The following is a 17,159-nucleotide window of genomic DNA, read 5'->3' as shown; positions in this document are numbered from 1 at the left end:
AGAAAAAAATAACCATCTCTGGGCAAATGCAATTAGCTTCTTAAAATTGTGTTAGCAGGTCATGTTTTCCTTCCACATCTTTTTAAAGACACTCTAATAAATTAAATAAAGCCAATAGGAAAGCAAACAAAACCCTTATCTCCAGGTATGCTTTTGCTTCCTGAAACCAATTCCACAGAACAGTCAGATATGTAATAGCAGGCCTCCCAGGGATGTGATTTTTTTATTCAACTTGACATGCAAGTCGTGAGTAATTAATTATGTCTTCTATTTACACGTTGTCAGATAAGAGTATTAAACAGAAGAGCTGAGACCGGCACTGAGCGCCACCCTTAATCGGTTTAATTTGCAAACCTAATGCAATCAAAAGGAAGACATTAGTGTTAAAATGTTGTTGTTGTCCTTTCTTAAAGGGACAGGTCCTGTTAGCTGGGTAAAAGTCACACAAAGCCAGGAAGGCACAAACTCTCCAGTCTACCTGCCTGCTTGTGTCTTGGACTATAGAAGGTCTGAACGTATGGTCACTGAGATCGGGCGTCGTCAATCCCAGCATGTTACAGTTCAGCTCTGTGTAATCAACCAACACAGTGTAGCAGCGGCAAGCATGTGCACCAGACTATAGGAGGTGAGAAGTGAAAGCATGAGCCTGGTATGTGTGAACTTATAGAACCTCACAGCAGGCTTGGGGCTGCAAACTCGTGACGGACAGATTGGTGGGCAACATGGAAAAACCGCAAGGAAGATTATGAATGATCAAGAACAGTTGCCGGGAAGAACCCTTGTTCCAATTCTGTCCAAATGTCAGTCCTCACAAAAGGCCTTAGGAGTTGATTCTGGCACAGAAGTCTCAAGACACTTCTGAAGTAGGAGACAGGAAGACAGAGAAGTGGCAGGCTAGCGGATGGGGAAGGGAAAACCACGCCAGACAAGGCAATACGATACAGCATTCATCTACTCCATGGGTAGGCCAGGGGCTCGTTCCTGCTCCTTCTGAACATCTCTGAAACTCGGTTTCTCCATTGCTGGGACAGTGACGAAGATGGAGAAAGCTATGCAAGGATGAGATGCTGTAATTCATGGACAGTGAGGACAAAGTCTTAAGTACTAAGCAGCGTGTCACCAGTGCCCTAACCATCATTAGGAATATGGCAGCGAGGCTCAGAAGGACTTATCACCTGATTTCTGCGAGTTCCTCACATTGCTTGATTCCTTTAGGACCCTATTTGGAGAATCTTTCTTTTGATTTAGCACTTCTGTTTACAACTGGCTCTTGATTTCTCAGCAGGATTGGTCCAAGGACCAGAATCTATAAATGATAGAATCCCTAAATGGTCTAATATCTGAATGTAACCTAGGTACATCCTTCTCTATATTTTAAGCAATCCCTCACTTATTCATAACCACTAATGTGATATAAATGTTAGACAGGTGTTATACTGAATTTCTTCTGGAGTAGATTCAGGAAAAAAGTGTCTACATGGTCAGTGGAGACACGATGGTCTTCTGAATATTTCCTGCTTGAGGTTGGACAAGCCCAGAGATGTGGACATCCACAGGCAGAGATAATACAGTAATACTGCTATACAGTATTACAGTATAGCATGTAGAGTAATACTACTATATTCTCTATTTATGTGGTACCAAAAGCACGTAATTAACTCATGGCTTAAATAAGGAAAAAACCTGTAGAGAAAATTTCACAATTATAAGAGCATATTAATGCAAATTATAATTATTATGGTCACAAGAGCAATTTTTAGTCACATCCAAAGGAAATAAGTTTGAAAGTATGCCAACAGTTACAATGTGAGTCTGAAAAAATCCATTTATTTCTCATTTGTCTGTAAGAGTGGCTACAGATTAATATATAAACAACAGGATCCAGGAGAGTTTAAGTCTAGGGACTAATTTACGGAACTACCCAAGCAAGAGAGGATTATTTTATCTAATTAAGACAGAGTGTGCGTATTTAGAATTAAGCATTTGCATTTAACAGCAAATTCAGAATTATAAAAGCAATTAAAGCTAAAATGAGGTATGATAATTTTTCCTTCAAGCCACTGAGGAGCCAAAGTGCATCTTAATGTGTGCCTGCGTGCCTGTGGAGCAGAAGCAGTGAAGAACACAAGCTCTCGACTCTCTCCCTTCCAAGTTCTCGCCCTTTGGGGGATGTGAATCCATCCATCATGTCTTGATCAAGCCTCCTAAACCTATATGAATCTCTCACCCCTAGATTAATCTAGGACCAATACAATTCAGTCTGCAACCGGCCTCATAATGAACTTGAATTTGTCACTGAGTGTTTGATTAAAGTCTTTGGGTGTTTTGTGTATTTCCTATGTTATTCCACATTAATTTAGATACCTTACTCTCTCTACAAATGTGGTCATTGGTCTTCTCCATTGCTCCAATCTGAAAGGTTTCCCTTAATCTAATTGCTATCAAATCTATTGAACAGGATCCACAAGAACATTTGTTTCTTTATAAAACAACAGCTCCTTCAAGCCCATGTGCCTGGTCCTTTTTCAGTAGGAAATTCTATCTCACTCATCTGCAGGCTAGCCAGCTACTGTATCTAAGCTTTTACAGTATTCTCATACACTGTCCCTTAAGCTTTTTGTGTGTCCACAAAAATGAACAGAAGTTGTTCCTTCCTGGAGTAGTCAAATTGAGGACAAGTGGTAGAAAGAAACTTGAAGTCTTCTTCAAAAATTTTCCAACCACCCTATATTTTACTCAGAGTTTAGAAAGTCATCTTATACTTTCTATTTAATTCAAATTTATTTTATATAATTTCCTGATATGCTACAAAAAATTCCTTGATTCCTTGAAGAACAACTATCCTTTGTCAATCACTTCTCTTCAGATCCTACCATAGTGACGTCTGTGACGTCAATTTCACCTGATTCGCTGAAATCATAGAAACATGTCTTTAGTGTGGATGTGATGTTACGAGTGGGGTTGTCTTAACTCTTGGTCCCTTTAAGGATTTACGAGACAAGTCTTGTAAAGTGTAGTTAAATATGCAGCCTGCTTCATAAAAATCTATGTTTATGAAATAAACAACAGAAGCACTAAAGTTTCCCTTTGAAATAGTCATGGACTTACAGAAAGTTGAAAATAATGGCCCAGTGAGTAAAAACTGAGCATGGCAGGTATCAAGAATCTGGAACTCCAGTATTGTAAGGAAGGCAGCAGAGGCAGGAGGCAGTGAGTTCACCTGGCCAGTTAGCTTAGCCTAGTTACTAAGTTCCCGACTCAGTGAGAGCCCCTACCTCAAAAAATACAATAGAGAGTGAAAGGTGAAGATACCAGAGTTGACCTTGCCCCGTCCCTACACAGGTGAACATACTTGCACACCCATACGTCTCTACAAGCAAACATGCCCCTCCACACACACCTAAGTCACAAGTAAATATACAGAAAAGGGCCACACAACCTTCACCTAGCTTCTGCCAGTGGCAACAATGCTGCCTATCAAAATAAGAAAAATCGAACTATGGAACTGTCATTGGTTATATTTTACCAGATATACATGTACACATGTGTATGTACATGTTGGGGTACAGGGGTCCTGAGATATCTAGATCTTACAACTATATATGGCTTATGATAATATGTATGTGCATACATATATATATATATATACATACATATAACACACATATCTGTATCTCAAGGTTTCCTCAGGCAGCCCCTTTATAGATACATGCACCATCTCCCCATATACCCAACTCCCATCCTTGGTAAACAGAACTTGATTCCCCACCTCCGTGACTTTACTACTTTAATATTTTTACATAAATTAACCAGACCAAATGCATCTTTTAAGACTATTTTTTCTCAATAAGAAGACTTTCATTGAAGTGAAGCTTCTGTGAGCATTTGTCTGTCTTCATTGCTGTACACTGAATGGATGTGCCACAGGTTTTAATCATTCCCACACTGAAGAGCATTGTGACTGTTTTCACTGTCTGCCTAGTAAAAACTTCCAGGTGCAGAGTTTAGTTTATTTGGATGAATTATGATGCCTCTAATATGACTGGTTCAGGATAAAGGTTTCAGAGCTGGGTAGCAAGAGTGAAGAGATGACAAAAAAATATAGCCTATAAGATAATGTCTGTTAGTGTGTTCAGGAAGGAACCCATTTACCCTGGCTTTCCCAGAACAGATCAGTTTGTTCCCCTGGCTCACACAATCATCTCTTTGCTCACAGAAGTGCCCCAGTTGGTATGACAAATCCTATGATCACTGTGACTCTTCAGTGACCCTGAGAGCATCACTGCCCTGCCTGTTCAGCTACAATGGGACTGTATTTCAGTGGGTTGCTGTTTCATGCCTGTTCTCTGTAGCTGTAGGGTGACTCTGGAGTCTGAGAGATGAGATTCATATTCTTGCAATGAAGGATAGTCTTGAGGAAGTATCTTCTGCCTCAATCTGCATTTTCACACATATAAAACAATTTTCTCTGCTGGTTTCATGCCATAGAGCCAGGCCCATGGCTAGTTTCTAGTCCATAATAAGGCTAGGTCCTAGGTATTCTAGCTTCAGTCACAGGCCTATCCCAAAGGCAGTTCTCAGTAAACTGCAGGCCTACAGTGACCTTAGCTGGGACCACTCTCTGTCAGTTACTCTCTCTAGGACACAGGAGTCAAGTAAGAGGAAAGTGTCACCCATTCTTAAGTGGGAGGAAGTTCCCTCAGAGGGTAGAATGCTAGGGTCAGGAAGGATGCAGGCTGCGCCATGGGAGGAACTGAAGGGATAGTTCCACATGACCACCTCAGCTGGTCTTTCATCAGGAGGCCGGTACACCACCAAATGGCACACAGCAAGCACAGAGTTCAAGCCAACAACTTTATTTTTTTTTTCAAGAGAGACAGTCTATGCTCCTCAGTTTCTTATAATGGGATTTGAAATAGAAAAGGAGAAAATAAAATCCTGTCAGTGTAGCATTGCAAGACTTTGCTAGTTGGTTTTTTTTTTTTTTTTTTTGATTGCTCACACTCATGGACAACAAGCATATAAGGAATAACCTGTTGTATGAGGAAGCTTGTTAGTTTCCTGGCTGTCCAGACTCCTGAAATAACCATGCAGAAACTGCATTAATTAAATCACTGCTTGGCCCATTAACTCTAGCTTCTTATGAGCTAACTCTTACATATTAATTTAACCCATCTCCACTAATCTGTGGTATCACCACATGGCAGTGACTTATTGGCAAAGTTTCAGCATGTTTGTCTCTGATGATGGCTCCATGGCTTCTCCCTCAACTCTGCCTTCTTTTCCCAGCATTCAGTTTAGTTTCCCCCACCTACCCTATTCTGCCCTGCACAGGCCTAAGACGGTTTCTTTATTAACCAATGGTATTCACAGCATACAGAGGAGAATTCCACATTGGGGAATGACTCTTATTCCCCAAATCCCTGATCCCCACTTCATGCTTATGATCACTATCAATAATCTATGCCCTTAACTAATGCAAAAAAATCGTATATAATTGATCCTTGGACTTACAGCTTCACGTAACAAATTTCAAAAAACTGAAATACACAGACCTTGAAAAAATATGCTACTTTGAAGTGAGAAGAACATGTATGGTAGAGCAGTTTAATGATTTTTGACTATTATATTTGTACACAAACATAGGAAACAAGTTTGGAATATGCATATTTAAAGGGTAGTGACTTGGGAAGTAGACTGTTTATGAAGAAGTTTTCTTTTTCTGCTTGTTGCTTTTGTTTTTGTTGTGGTGACCATCTACTTTGAATTATCAGTATATTAATATAAAAATATTGTGGCCATTGACACATATCTGATTTGGGCTTCTTCAAGTATTGCAAATAAAGAGGTCCCCACTTCAGACCTATGACAAACCATACAGCGAAAGGCTAACTGGAGACTTCTGCATAGCAACAAGAATTTCAATAGTCTTCCTATGCTCTCTATTAACCTTCAAAAGTGAAAAATACCCTATCAATCAAGGATTTGAAACCAGCAGGGTAATAGCACACATTACCTGATCATAGTTTTAAAGGTCATGTAGACTCTTATGAGTTGCAAATACATAAAATATAAATCCTAGGATTCAACCCTGGGTACCCTGAACGATAGCTGAAGTTTAGCAGACTTTGGTAATTAAAAGCAACAACAACCCCACAAATGCCTAAGCTCAGCTTTTAGAGTCGAGTCCAGGTATTTTGTTCTAAGCCCTGGCAATCACATCAGCCAGAAGCGTTTACAACACGAGCATTTCCATATTGCAAATCCCCGGAGTCTAGCCACTCTGAGTGAAGCCTGTAGCCATTTGTGAGAGACTAATTACAAAGTATAATTTGGTTAGAGAAAACTGCAGAGGGGAATTCCCCAGCACAATGCACAGTAAGTTTGTTCACATCTTGCCACTACATTTAAGTGTAAATAATGGTTTGTAGCAGTTCACTTCAATCTGAAATACCCAGTTTTCTTTTACATTTTTTAAGGGGAAAACATCCGTACTAGACATTTAATGACACATCACAAACAGCATACAGTTAATTTTTGTTCTACTTTGGGTTTGCTGCTGCTTTAGAAAGGATCTCATTGTGTGTTCTGGAAGCTGTAATCCTCCTGCCTTATCCTCTGACCCCCATCTCAGTGCCAGAACACATGATACCACATTCAGTTTTCCCTGCTAGGAAGCTTAAGATCTAGAAATTTTAAGCCGTTTGAGATGATGTGTTTCCCCAAATAGGTAGTAGAATCAGGAGTGTAAGGTCATCCTCAACTGCAGATCAAATTTGACTAGAAGGCTCTGTCTTACATGAATATTCAGAGTTTTGAGGACATCTAAATAATAGCCTTTTTCCAATAACAATTTATTATTGTAAATATCACGGTTATTCTTGGTGGTTTTTCTATACTAATTGTTTCTCTCAGTGCTGTAAGAGAATATCTGAGAGAAAACAGCTTACAGAAGGGAGAATTTCTTTCTGTCTTCTTTTTGAAGAAATTATTTTTACATATTTGAATGGTTTGCCTGTGTGTATACATGTGTACCAAGTACATGCATTATTACCCTTAGAGGAAGAGGGCACTGGATGCCCTGGAACTGAATATCAGACAGTTGTGAGCCATCATGTGGGTGTTGGGAACCAAACCTGGGTCCTCTGTAAGCTCAGCAAGGGCTCTTAATCACTGAGCCAGCCCAGAGGGGGAGTTTCTTTTGCCTTTCAGTTTGAGGTTGTATAGTCTGTGGTTTGCAGGGAAGGCACAAAGGCAGAGTTGTGAGGCAGTAAGTTATGCTGAGTCCCAAGTCGGGAAACAATGACAAATGCTGCACTAAGATCGCTTCCTCTTTTACTCCTTTTTATTCTATCTTAGACTTCAGCCCATGAGATGAAGCTACCCATGTTAAGGACAACTTTTCCTTCCTTAGTTCAACCTCCAAGGAACACCCTTGTAAGACATGTATGTGGGTCACACATGCAATCTGCTATCACAGCCTGGCTTCTCATTCCTACACTTTGGTTTTCAATGTATTGCCGAACTAAACAGAAATCCCTGAGCAAAATACTTAGACCTCTTTTTTATGGACCACCAAAATGAGCTAAGTTGAAAACTCCTAACTAGTCTTAGAGAAAGATGATGCGCGGCAAGCAGTCTTATCTAATGATGCTGCTTCAGGGACCTGCGGGACTTGTATAAATGCCTTCTCAGAAGTTTCTAGAAATATTGGTTTGATAGGGAGTAAACATTATAAAACTCAATAAAAATAATTTATCCACTAATGAATTTCTAATATTACTCTTTAGCTCTATAGATGCAATTTAAATTTTTACACTTTACATTCGTTCATTTTTGTGTGTATATGAGGGCGCATGCCTACCATGAAGCATGTATGTTGGGCCATGTGGGTTCTGGGATTAAACTTGAGCCATTGGAGTGGACAGCTGTAACATTAGGGCCTGCTTGTTGGGGTTTCTGTCCTGCCTAGTTCCCACAGCCAGTGGGAACTCCCAAAGAAAATCACACAGAGGTTTACATAAGTTATAAACTGATTGGCCCATTAGCTCAGGCTTCTTATTAACTCATAACTTATATTATCCCATTATTCTAGAATATGTTAGCCACATGGCTCAGTACCTTTTTCAGTGGGGTAGTCATATCTTGCTTCTTCTGTGGCCAGGTCACAAGTGCAGAGGAATGGGCTTCCTTCTTCTTAGAATTCTCCTGTTCTCATTGACCCACCTCTACTTCCTGTCTGGTTGTCCTGCCTATACTTCCTGCCTGGCTACTGGCCAATCAGCATTTATTTAAAACATAATTGACAGAATATAGAATTGTCCCACACCAGACAGCAAATCTCTATACCTACTAAGGTCTTTGGCCAGGCCTCCAGATAAAATTTCTTATGATAAATTCATGGAGTCATGAGAAGCAGTGCTTTCATTCACTAATGTGAAAGCATAAATAATTTAATTATAATTTTGTCCTAATTCTGGCTCTCATTGGCCAACAAACAAAAATGAAGTTAAAGTTATAGGAAACAATTAAAGATAATTCACATTAACAATGTAATCATAGGCCATTCATATAAACCAATCTGCATCAAGATCATCTAAAGACTTTCAGCCAATGGGTAAGTATATGCTTTGATATGTGTGTGTGTATATGTGTATGTGTGTGTATTTCAGTTGCTTGAAAATTTAATTATCTGTTTGTTAGGCTATATGATAAAATTTTAATGATGACAACATTGATTCAATTAGCATGGTGAGCCTTCTGTTAGTATTGAAAAAGAAACTGTCTATGCTTCAGAATGTGCCTCATGTTTAATATTAAGCCACAAGATGCTTAAGTATCTTTCCTCTAACATCCTACATTTCCTTTATTTGAACATACATCTAACTGTGTTTTGTGACCCTTTTCTGTTTCTGTGCCTGTGTTCACATTATGCCACCACAAAAACACATTTGACTCTAAGCCACTCTTTCCCTGCAGCACCTAGCCAATTCTGGTACCTAATAGATGATCAACAAGTGTTTGGTTGACTGAATGGACTGGGCAACAGACAACTCTCCTGTAATTTCTTCATACTTCCATTTGCGTTTTGGGAAAAAATTATCAACAATGTTAATAAATGTTAAGTCTGCTTAACAAGAAAATTAAAGGCAAAGAAAATTAAAGAAGTTGCCAGGGGTCCTGATTATTCAGAAACTATCAAGGTTCAGAAACAAGGTGGTGTGGGTTCACCATATTCTCATCCATAAAGAAATCAATGATCTTTACTTAGGAAAAGCATAACAAAACAAAGGTCTCAGTTGTCTGAAGAGTTTTACATTCATTTATTCTTGTGTGTATATGAGGACACATACATATCATGAAACACATGGTGTGTATTGGTTAAAGGGCAGCTTATCAGAAAAGGGAAAATGGAGACACACACAAAAAGGGAAATATTTCGTATTTTAATCATACACACACATATGTATATATATATGCAAAAGGCAAGAATACATACATATACATATATAGACTTAATAGTAAAAGCCCATGAAGTACTAGAGTAAAATAGATTTAGCTGGTTTATCACTTAAGATGGGAGCAGTTTTGTCGGGAAAATGAGTTGTATTTCTTTCTTCACTGAAAAAGCATTCTGAAAGAAGCACATGGGTCTGTGAAATGGCTCAGTGAGTGAAGAGACCCGCCTCGAAGCCAGATTGTCTAAATTTCATCACTGGGACCCACATAGTGAGGAACAAATTTTCTCCAATAAGTAGTCTTCTGATTCCACAAGTGAGCATAAAATAAATAAATGCGATTTTTAAGTAACCCATGTATTTGCACACAGATAGTTGACAGTAATCTATCTGTTTTCATCAAATTTAATTTCAGTCTCCTGGCATTCATTTTTTTCAGAAATTTCATGTATAGTTCTTGAACTTGAAGACCTATTTCCAATTTTGATTCTCTGTGGAATGTTTTTCCAATCACTTGTCATTTTTTTTCCTCCTATTGCCCCAATTTCCTGATAGAGAGGGAAGGAAAACCTTCTCATCAAGTTCTTCATCCTCATTTCAAGATCTTCTGCTTGTTTTGTTTCAAAATACAGAAGACAGAGGAGCCCAGTTGTTGCCTATTAACAACTAGAAAACCTCAGGAAAAGAAAGGTTGTTCTCTGTAGAATTAGATGCTGAAATAGTTGAGAGATGGGAACGCAGCATGGTTGTCTCTCTAACAGCGAAGTTGGGAACACTGTTTACAGAGAGAAAGTAATCTAACATCTGGTTCTGTGGGGCCCTGGAGCACACGTAGAAAAGAAAATAGAAATAACAGTTGCTCCCGAATTACATGAGAGGCTTTGAAAGTCAGTTTTTGTTGCTGCTGTAATTATACCTTGTGTTCTCACGTAGTCTCCTCAGTGGCTCATAGAAACCATATGGAACCTTCTGGAATCAATAGCACCAGAGAAAAGAGGCGTCTTTGTTTTGATTGCTATTTCACTGAACCTGTCCACATTCTTATTTCCTCAACTTACGCCAGGCAGGGCATGGTTACTTTTCTCGTTTTTGTGATCAAAGGCCCAACAAGAAACACCTTAAATGAGGAAGACTGCATTTTGGATGACAGTTTAAGAGGGAACAACACAGTCCCATCAGGGCAGAGAAGGCAGGATCACAAAGCAACCACTCACCCTCCAGTCAGGAGGCAGAGAAGCAACGGGAAATGGGCCAAGGAATCCTCCAGGACCTGTTCCTCCAGTGAGGCTCTGCTTCCTAAAGGTTCCTCAACTTTTCTAAACAGCACCTGCAGCTGGGAGCCAAGTGTTGAAAAGCACAAGCAAGTGGGGGTCACTTTGCATTTAAACCATAGCCCTAAATCTTCTCCTCACTTTGGCTTCTCAGGTAAGCTGGTACTAATGCCCAAGGAAGCTCTCACACACTTACTGAATCAGAAAGAGCTGAGGCCAAAGGGCCCCTCTGGAAGAGTTGTGTAAATGACCAGTTATAACCCAGTATTAGATACCACCATAGGAATTACCAGGAGACCTGTTGAAACGGGCCTGTTAGAGGCAGGGTTCTCACACAACATTAGAGTGTCTCCTACCACTAGGAATACAGACATATTGACCTGGTGGGGATAGGAAAGATCATGGGGAGTAGTGATGCAGAGTGGAGGCCAAAGATAATCTTAGTATACCCATATTGGCTGTTGGTCTTGTATATATAGGTAAAGTTTAAATTTTATAGGAACCATTTGTCATTGGCATGTCAATTGTGACTTTTTTAAAAGAGAGTGTTCCATCTTACTGTAATCATAGATAGCCATGAGCTTTAAATCCTCCTGCTTCAGCCTGCTGACTGATAGGTTGACAGGCATGCAACACCATTCCTAGCTTCCGTGGCTACAGTTTCTTTATGCAGTCCTGGATAGTTTTGAACTTGTGCTATGATCAGCTGTGACCTTGAACTCCCGATTGTACCATCTAAGTGCTGGGATTGCAGGCATGTCTACTTGTCATTGCTGCTTCCAATCTTTCAATTTATTTTTAAAAGATTTATTTACTTTCTACTTTTATGTGAATGAGTGCTTTGCCTATGTGTGTACACATTTGTGTAGTACCTGTGCAGGCCAGAAGAAGGTGTTGGAGCCTCTGAAACTAGAGTTCCAGTTGTGAGCCACCATTTTGGTGCTGGAAACAGAGCCTGGGCCTTCTGCAAGTGCAGTTAGCTCCATTAACCTTCCAGTCATTTCTCCAGCCCCCATTACTGCTTTTTAACTGGTAAAATCAAGTAACAATTTAAGAGACACTGATGCATAAATGCATAACTGAGGATATCATATTTTTGAGAAAAATATCAGGCTTGTATTTCAATTTGTGATTTTAATAATATATTAGTATATGATTGATAAAGGTTTACTATTTATAGTATAGTAATTGCCTTATAATTATGATTATTTAACTGTTAAAATGATAGTTCTTCAGGCTTTCCTTATATAGACATGTTCACAAGTCAATTATTATATCTCAGAATGTTTAGAAGCTATTTATACAGTGGAGAAAAATTTTAATTCTATTTATTCAGTTGTTATCACACTTCTAATGCCAGGTGCTAGCACACAGGGAAAGATAAAAGTTATGAGATAAAACTATCTCAAAAGTATTTGTAATGTATCTGGATTCATTAGATGAGGACTATTAAATACTGTGTGGTAAAGTTCATCTTTGCAGTGGGATATGAAGAAGAACACATCAATCAACAAATGAATCTGGACTCCTTAAACTAGAAGAGAGGAAAAATCGATTTCTGTAGTCATTGATAGTAAGTTCCCTATTTTGTCACACTGCCTCTGACCACAGTAGTGGCACCAACACAAAGATTCTTTTCAAACCTCTCAGGACTCAAGTTGTTTAAGAGCAGCAAGTCAAGGGTTGGCTGTGCAAGCATGAATCCCTGAGTTTAGAGTCCTGCAGCCTGTGTAAAAAGCCAAAAGTGGAGAAAAATGTCTATAACCCCAGAGGTAGATCCCCAGAGTTCTCTGACAGCTGGGTTAGCTCAAACAGCGAGTTCAAGTTTCAGCGAAAGACCCTGTCTCAAAAAAGTGAAGAAAATGGAGAGCAGCCACAAAAAAAATGCCTGATATGATCCAGAGCAGGAATGTGCTCACAGTGGGACACCCATCACCTGTCAAAACAGAGGCAATTTTCCACAGGAAATGAGGCATGTTGGGTATGCATGTGTGGTATGTGTGTGTGTGAGAGAGAGAGAGAGAGAGAGACAGAGACAGAGACACACACAGAGGGAGACATAGAGAAGCAAAGATCTCAAGATCTCATGGGCTTGGAGAAAGGCAGAAAGACCATGGACTGTAGGTATTTATCCTGGGTAAGAGTACAATGGCCAATATCATAACATTGATAAAAATTAAACATAGACCTTTAAAAAGTACAGTATTGAAATCCCTTTCAAAGTTAATCATCTTTTATGGCATCTCATATAAGAACAGAAATAAAGAAATAATGGACTCTTACTGAATGAGATATAGGGGTGGGGAGCTTCCAGTTGACCATAAATAAGCAACACTTCAGGGAAGACTGACTTCAAATTCTGATGAGGTCATAGTCTGCCGTTTGAATCTTAGTTGATAAAGCACTGATATTGACTGGGTTGGTGAAATAGGAGGCCATTTTCAGGAAAGGCAGTAAAAATGTGATGTTGTGTTGTTTTCAGTAGGAATTATGGGAAGACACACAAGGGGGAGACACTAAATAAGCAATCCATTTGATCCATAGACAGAAGATGAGACGGGGGCTCTTGATGGATAGTAGAGCTTTGATTGTTGTTTCTAGCTATACAGACACACTTACCAGCAACGTTAGTACTTAATTCTAAGTGTTCCATGACCAGCACCAGGTGTGCCCCACATCAGTTATGAAGATGTCAGCTCATGCGGTGGGTGCAATGGCTGACTCAGACAACCAGAGGTAGCTTGTTAAGCAAATTCATAACTAAAGCATGGGCAAGCAATGACACACAACACCTTGCACCCTCAACCCCTTCCAGGTTCCCTCATTGAAAATGGTTATAAACCAGCATATCATACACACTCCCATTATTTCACAGCTTATATTTATCTGAATTATAGAAAATAGAAGCGAAGTAGTGGTGGTGCATGTCTTTATCCCAGGATTCAGGAGACAGAGGCAAGTGGATATCTGTAAGTTTGAGGCTAGCCTGGTCTACAAAGCAAGTTCCAGGACTGCCAGAGCTATTACACAGAAAAATCCTGTCTTGATTAACAAAAAAGAAAGAGAGAGGGAGGGGAAGGGAATGAGGAAGGGAGGGAGGGAGAAAATATGAAATTGCTCATCAAGCTTCAGAGTTATATATATTTGGCTTAAGTACTTTAGAAATATTGGTTCACATGGAGGATGAAGTGTGAACATTGATAAATGGTGGCCATAATTAAATCTATGGAGATTTTCACAGAAGATGGGAGAATAGTTGGTCTCATACCCCTGGACCATTTTAGGCGGTGTTGTTGACCTCTGGTAGACTATTTGACATTAATAATGGATTATTTTAATGTTCATGCCACCATGTGCATGGTTGTGTCTATTTTATTGACTCTTGTTCAGTACTTTGAATTAGAAACATCAAATTTATAAAACAAACTGTATGCCTTGTGCCCCATGTACCACACCAACTACACAATTTATGATATTACACTACATGCCTAATGTAGCACTTCAAATCTCTCTTGTTAACTGATTTGAAATGTGATTCAACCAAAGAGCACGTGTGAAAATTCTTAGAAGATTCTTAGTGGCTTTCAATTTATAGCGTTTCCCTTTTCTGCTATACTTTATATTAAAATGAAGCAAATGCTGCCCTTACATGAAATAAATTATTTTCTCATTAGTGTATGACTTATTTAAGATTTGTCAGTGTATGTTCTTGATAAGTAGCTTATCATGATAGACGTTTGCTGGCAAGTGTTGAGATATACACATACTATGCAAAAGAGAGTGAAAGTCTATTTCGGTTACTAAGATACCACCATGTGATCCCTGCCTGAATTTTTCCTATTCCATTATCATGTTTTTACCATCTTTTCTCCCAAACTAAATGGTCTCATTTCTAGAATTACCATATACTATGAAAGAAAGACCTAAAGTTGTTCCAACGGTTAAATGTAGCTCAGGTCTCTCTCTCCCCTCCTCCCTCTCTCCTCTCCTTCCTTTCCACCCTCTCTCCCCTCCTCTCTCTCTCTCTCTCTCTCTCTCTCTCTCTCTCTCTCTCTCTCTCACACACACACACACACACACACACACACTGCTGCTCTCTGGAAAATATGCGCCTCAGTTTTCATCTTCAGATCACAAAGAGTGCTGCCTAGGTATTTTAATTGTTGTAGAGCCTAGCAAATGGTTAAATAAACGTTAATTATAAAAACTCATTAAGCATAATATATCTGTGATGTATACTAAGGAAAAGCTTCCTACAGGCAAGACACGCTACTGAATTTATTATTCACCAGTTTCTCAAATAAAATAATGACTGACAACTTAAAATTTGAACATATATCAAATACAACTCAAAACTTCACTCGTGTAATCGCGTAAGTTTACCCAGAGACTACATTTCCTGCGATCCGGAAAGACAAGAAGAAAATAGAGAGTATTTTAAGCTGCTGCTGCCAGGGATTCATGGGTCCTGTTCACCGTAATCTTGGGGAGCATTCATAATTAATGGGCATATGGCCAAGAAATGAATCCCTAATGCGGAAGCAAAGCGTTTGCAGTCCTGAAGTGTTAGTTAGGTATCCGCGTGGTGCTGAAAGGACAGCTCCGGAACGGATCACCTGTGGCCATCCTTGCATCCCTTGGCCAAGAAGGGAAAGGGGACTAAGCAGCAGAGAGCAAAAGTAGACCCCCCCCCCCCTAAGGAAGCTTTTCCTTAGTATACATCACAGGAGCGAGGGGGTACCACTTCCTAACTTCCCCTTGCGTGCAAGGAAAACAACTAGCTATTGTGGTTGTTGTTTTCTTTCTTAATTGCCCGCTTCAGGTGTCAAGCTTTTGTTTTTAAACAGCATTTTCCTTTTCACTTCTTCTCAAAGTACAGTTTTGAGACACACGTTTCAAAGAGGACGGGAAAAGTGAAATTTTTAAATTATATATTCCACCATTAAAATAAGAGGCAGCATCCTGTACCAAGAGGATGGAAGCGGAGGAAGCGTGAAGAGTTTCTCCAGGCATCCCCAGGTAGATATAGGTTAAGACAGGGAGAGACCTTCCCTCATGTTGAACTGACTCCTCATTCCATGAAACCCTCGCCTTAGTGCGTGGCCGGTGCGTCTGGTCCAGAGCTCAGCGCCCTGCGTGTGATTCCCGCAGAAGGTGAACTGACTGAGACAAAGCAGCCGCACGGAGGCTCCACTCGGGGAGGGCGAGAAGGTGAAGTGGAATTGGGGTGCACTGGGGACCAGTAAAGAAAGTGACCTGATTTTGCCGGAGAAAGCCCTATCCGGCCAGCTCACCGCCGAGGTGTCAGAGTACAAAGGGTGACAACTGGAAGGTGCAAACTTCCACATCTTTCCACCCGCAAACCTGCAGCCCAGCCGGCACCGCGCTGAGGACAAAGCGTGCGCGGCTAGCGATCCCCGCCTGGCCACCGCGCCCCGAGCGCGTAGCTCCCCACAGCGGAATGGGTTCCCATCCCCGAGGACTCGGGGTTCCCCTACCTTCATCAGCACAAAGAGCCCGAACAGAAGCAGCAGGCGACGACCCCCGCACGTTCCCCTGGGCAGGTGCCCCATCGCGGCTCGGCCAGGGACCCCGGGAGGGAAGACAGCACCAGCGAATCCCCGTGGCGTTCACAATGACCAGCCCTGGCTGGCAGCCTCAGATCTCGGGCTCCCAGGCAGCTCCCGGCGGCCTCATGTTGCCTGGCCGGTCCCCCGGCGCTTCCGGATGGATTGCTCTCCTCTTCTGCGCCCGAGTCCGGCGAGAACGTGCCAGGAGCCGGCGTTGCTTAATGGCTAAGGATGGAGAGGGTGGGGATGGCAGTGGGCGAGGCTCTGCGCCACAGCTACAGCGGTTGCCACGCGAGGCAGGGGTCGGCGTGGGGAGGGAGCGGCCCCGGTTCCGCAGGCAGGCAGCTCTCAGCAGCCCCCTAGCAACAGGGGTGTTCGCTCTCGGAGCCAGGAACTCGGAAAGTGCAGATCTCGGGTCCTCCCACCAGGGCCTGCCTGCTTCCCATTGCTAGGCAGTCCCCAGGCCAGGCTCCGCCTCAACCTCCCCCCAATCTCCTAGAAGGAGGTGTCTATGGGGTTTTCCCTCTGATGCCTCTTATCCCAGCTCCTTCTCAATCTCTCTTCCTTTGCCCTTGTGGTACTTAAAGTCACTAGTGACAAGCAACATTTAAATGTTTTTTGAACGGGGGTGAATTTCAACTCACATACCCCCCAACCTCAGTTTGATCCCCCAAAGCACCCAACATTTACCTAGGAAGACATAGTACAATGTTACAAGTTTCCTACGCTTGTTCTATTGCCCACACCCAGCTCACTGTATTTTACACATTGTTAGATATGAACGTAATATATTCTCTCTGTGTACATGAAAGCACTAAATATTCTGAATTATCCATGAATAACAAACCTAAGACTTCAAA

General features: G+C 41.0%; 1 protein-coding gene across 2 annotated transcripts in view; it reads right to left on the bottom strand.

Annotated features, from left to right (window-relative positions):
* Window positions 1–16,754, bottom strand: part of Ptpro (protein tyrosine phosphatase, receptor type O) — a 204,392-nt gene extending 187,638 nt beyond the window's left edge. For both annotated transcript variants that reach the window (XM_026787925.1, XM_026787926.1), the window contains exon 1: window positions 16,228–16,754. In XM_026787925.1, the coding sequence (XP_026643726.1) occupies window positions 16,228–16,302 (75 nt within the window). In that variant the 5' untranslated portion in view covers window positions 16,303–16,754. The remainder of the gene's footprint in view (window positions 1–16,227) is intronic.
* Between the last annotated feature and the right edge of the window lie 405 nt (window positions 16,755–17,159).

The sequence above is a fragment of the Microtus ochrogaster genome (genome assembly GCF_000317375.1).
Source record: "Microtus ochrogaster isolate Prairie Vole_2 chromosome 14 unlocalized genomic scaffold, MicOch1.0 chr14_random_2, whole genome shotgun sequence".
NCBI classification, from domain to species: Eukaryota; Metazoa; Chordata; class Mammalia; order Rodentia; family Cricetidae; genus Microtus; species Microtus ochrogaster.
Note: the sequence above shows the minus strand (reverse complement) of the source record. Positions and strands in the feature narration are given on the sequence as shown.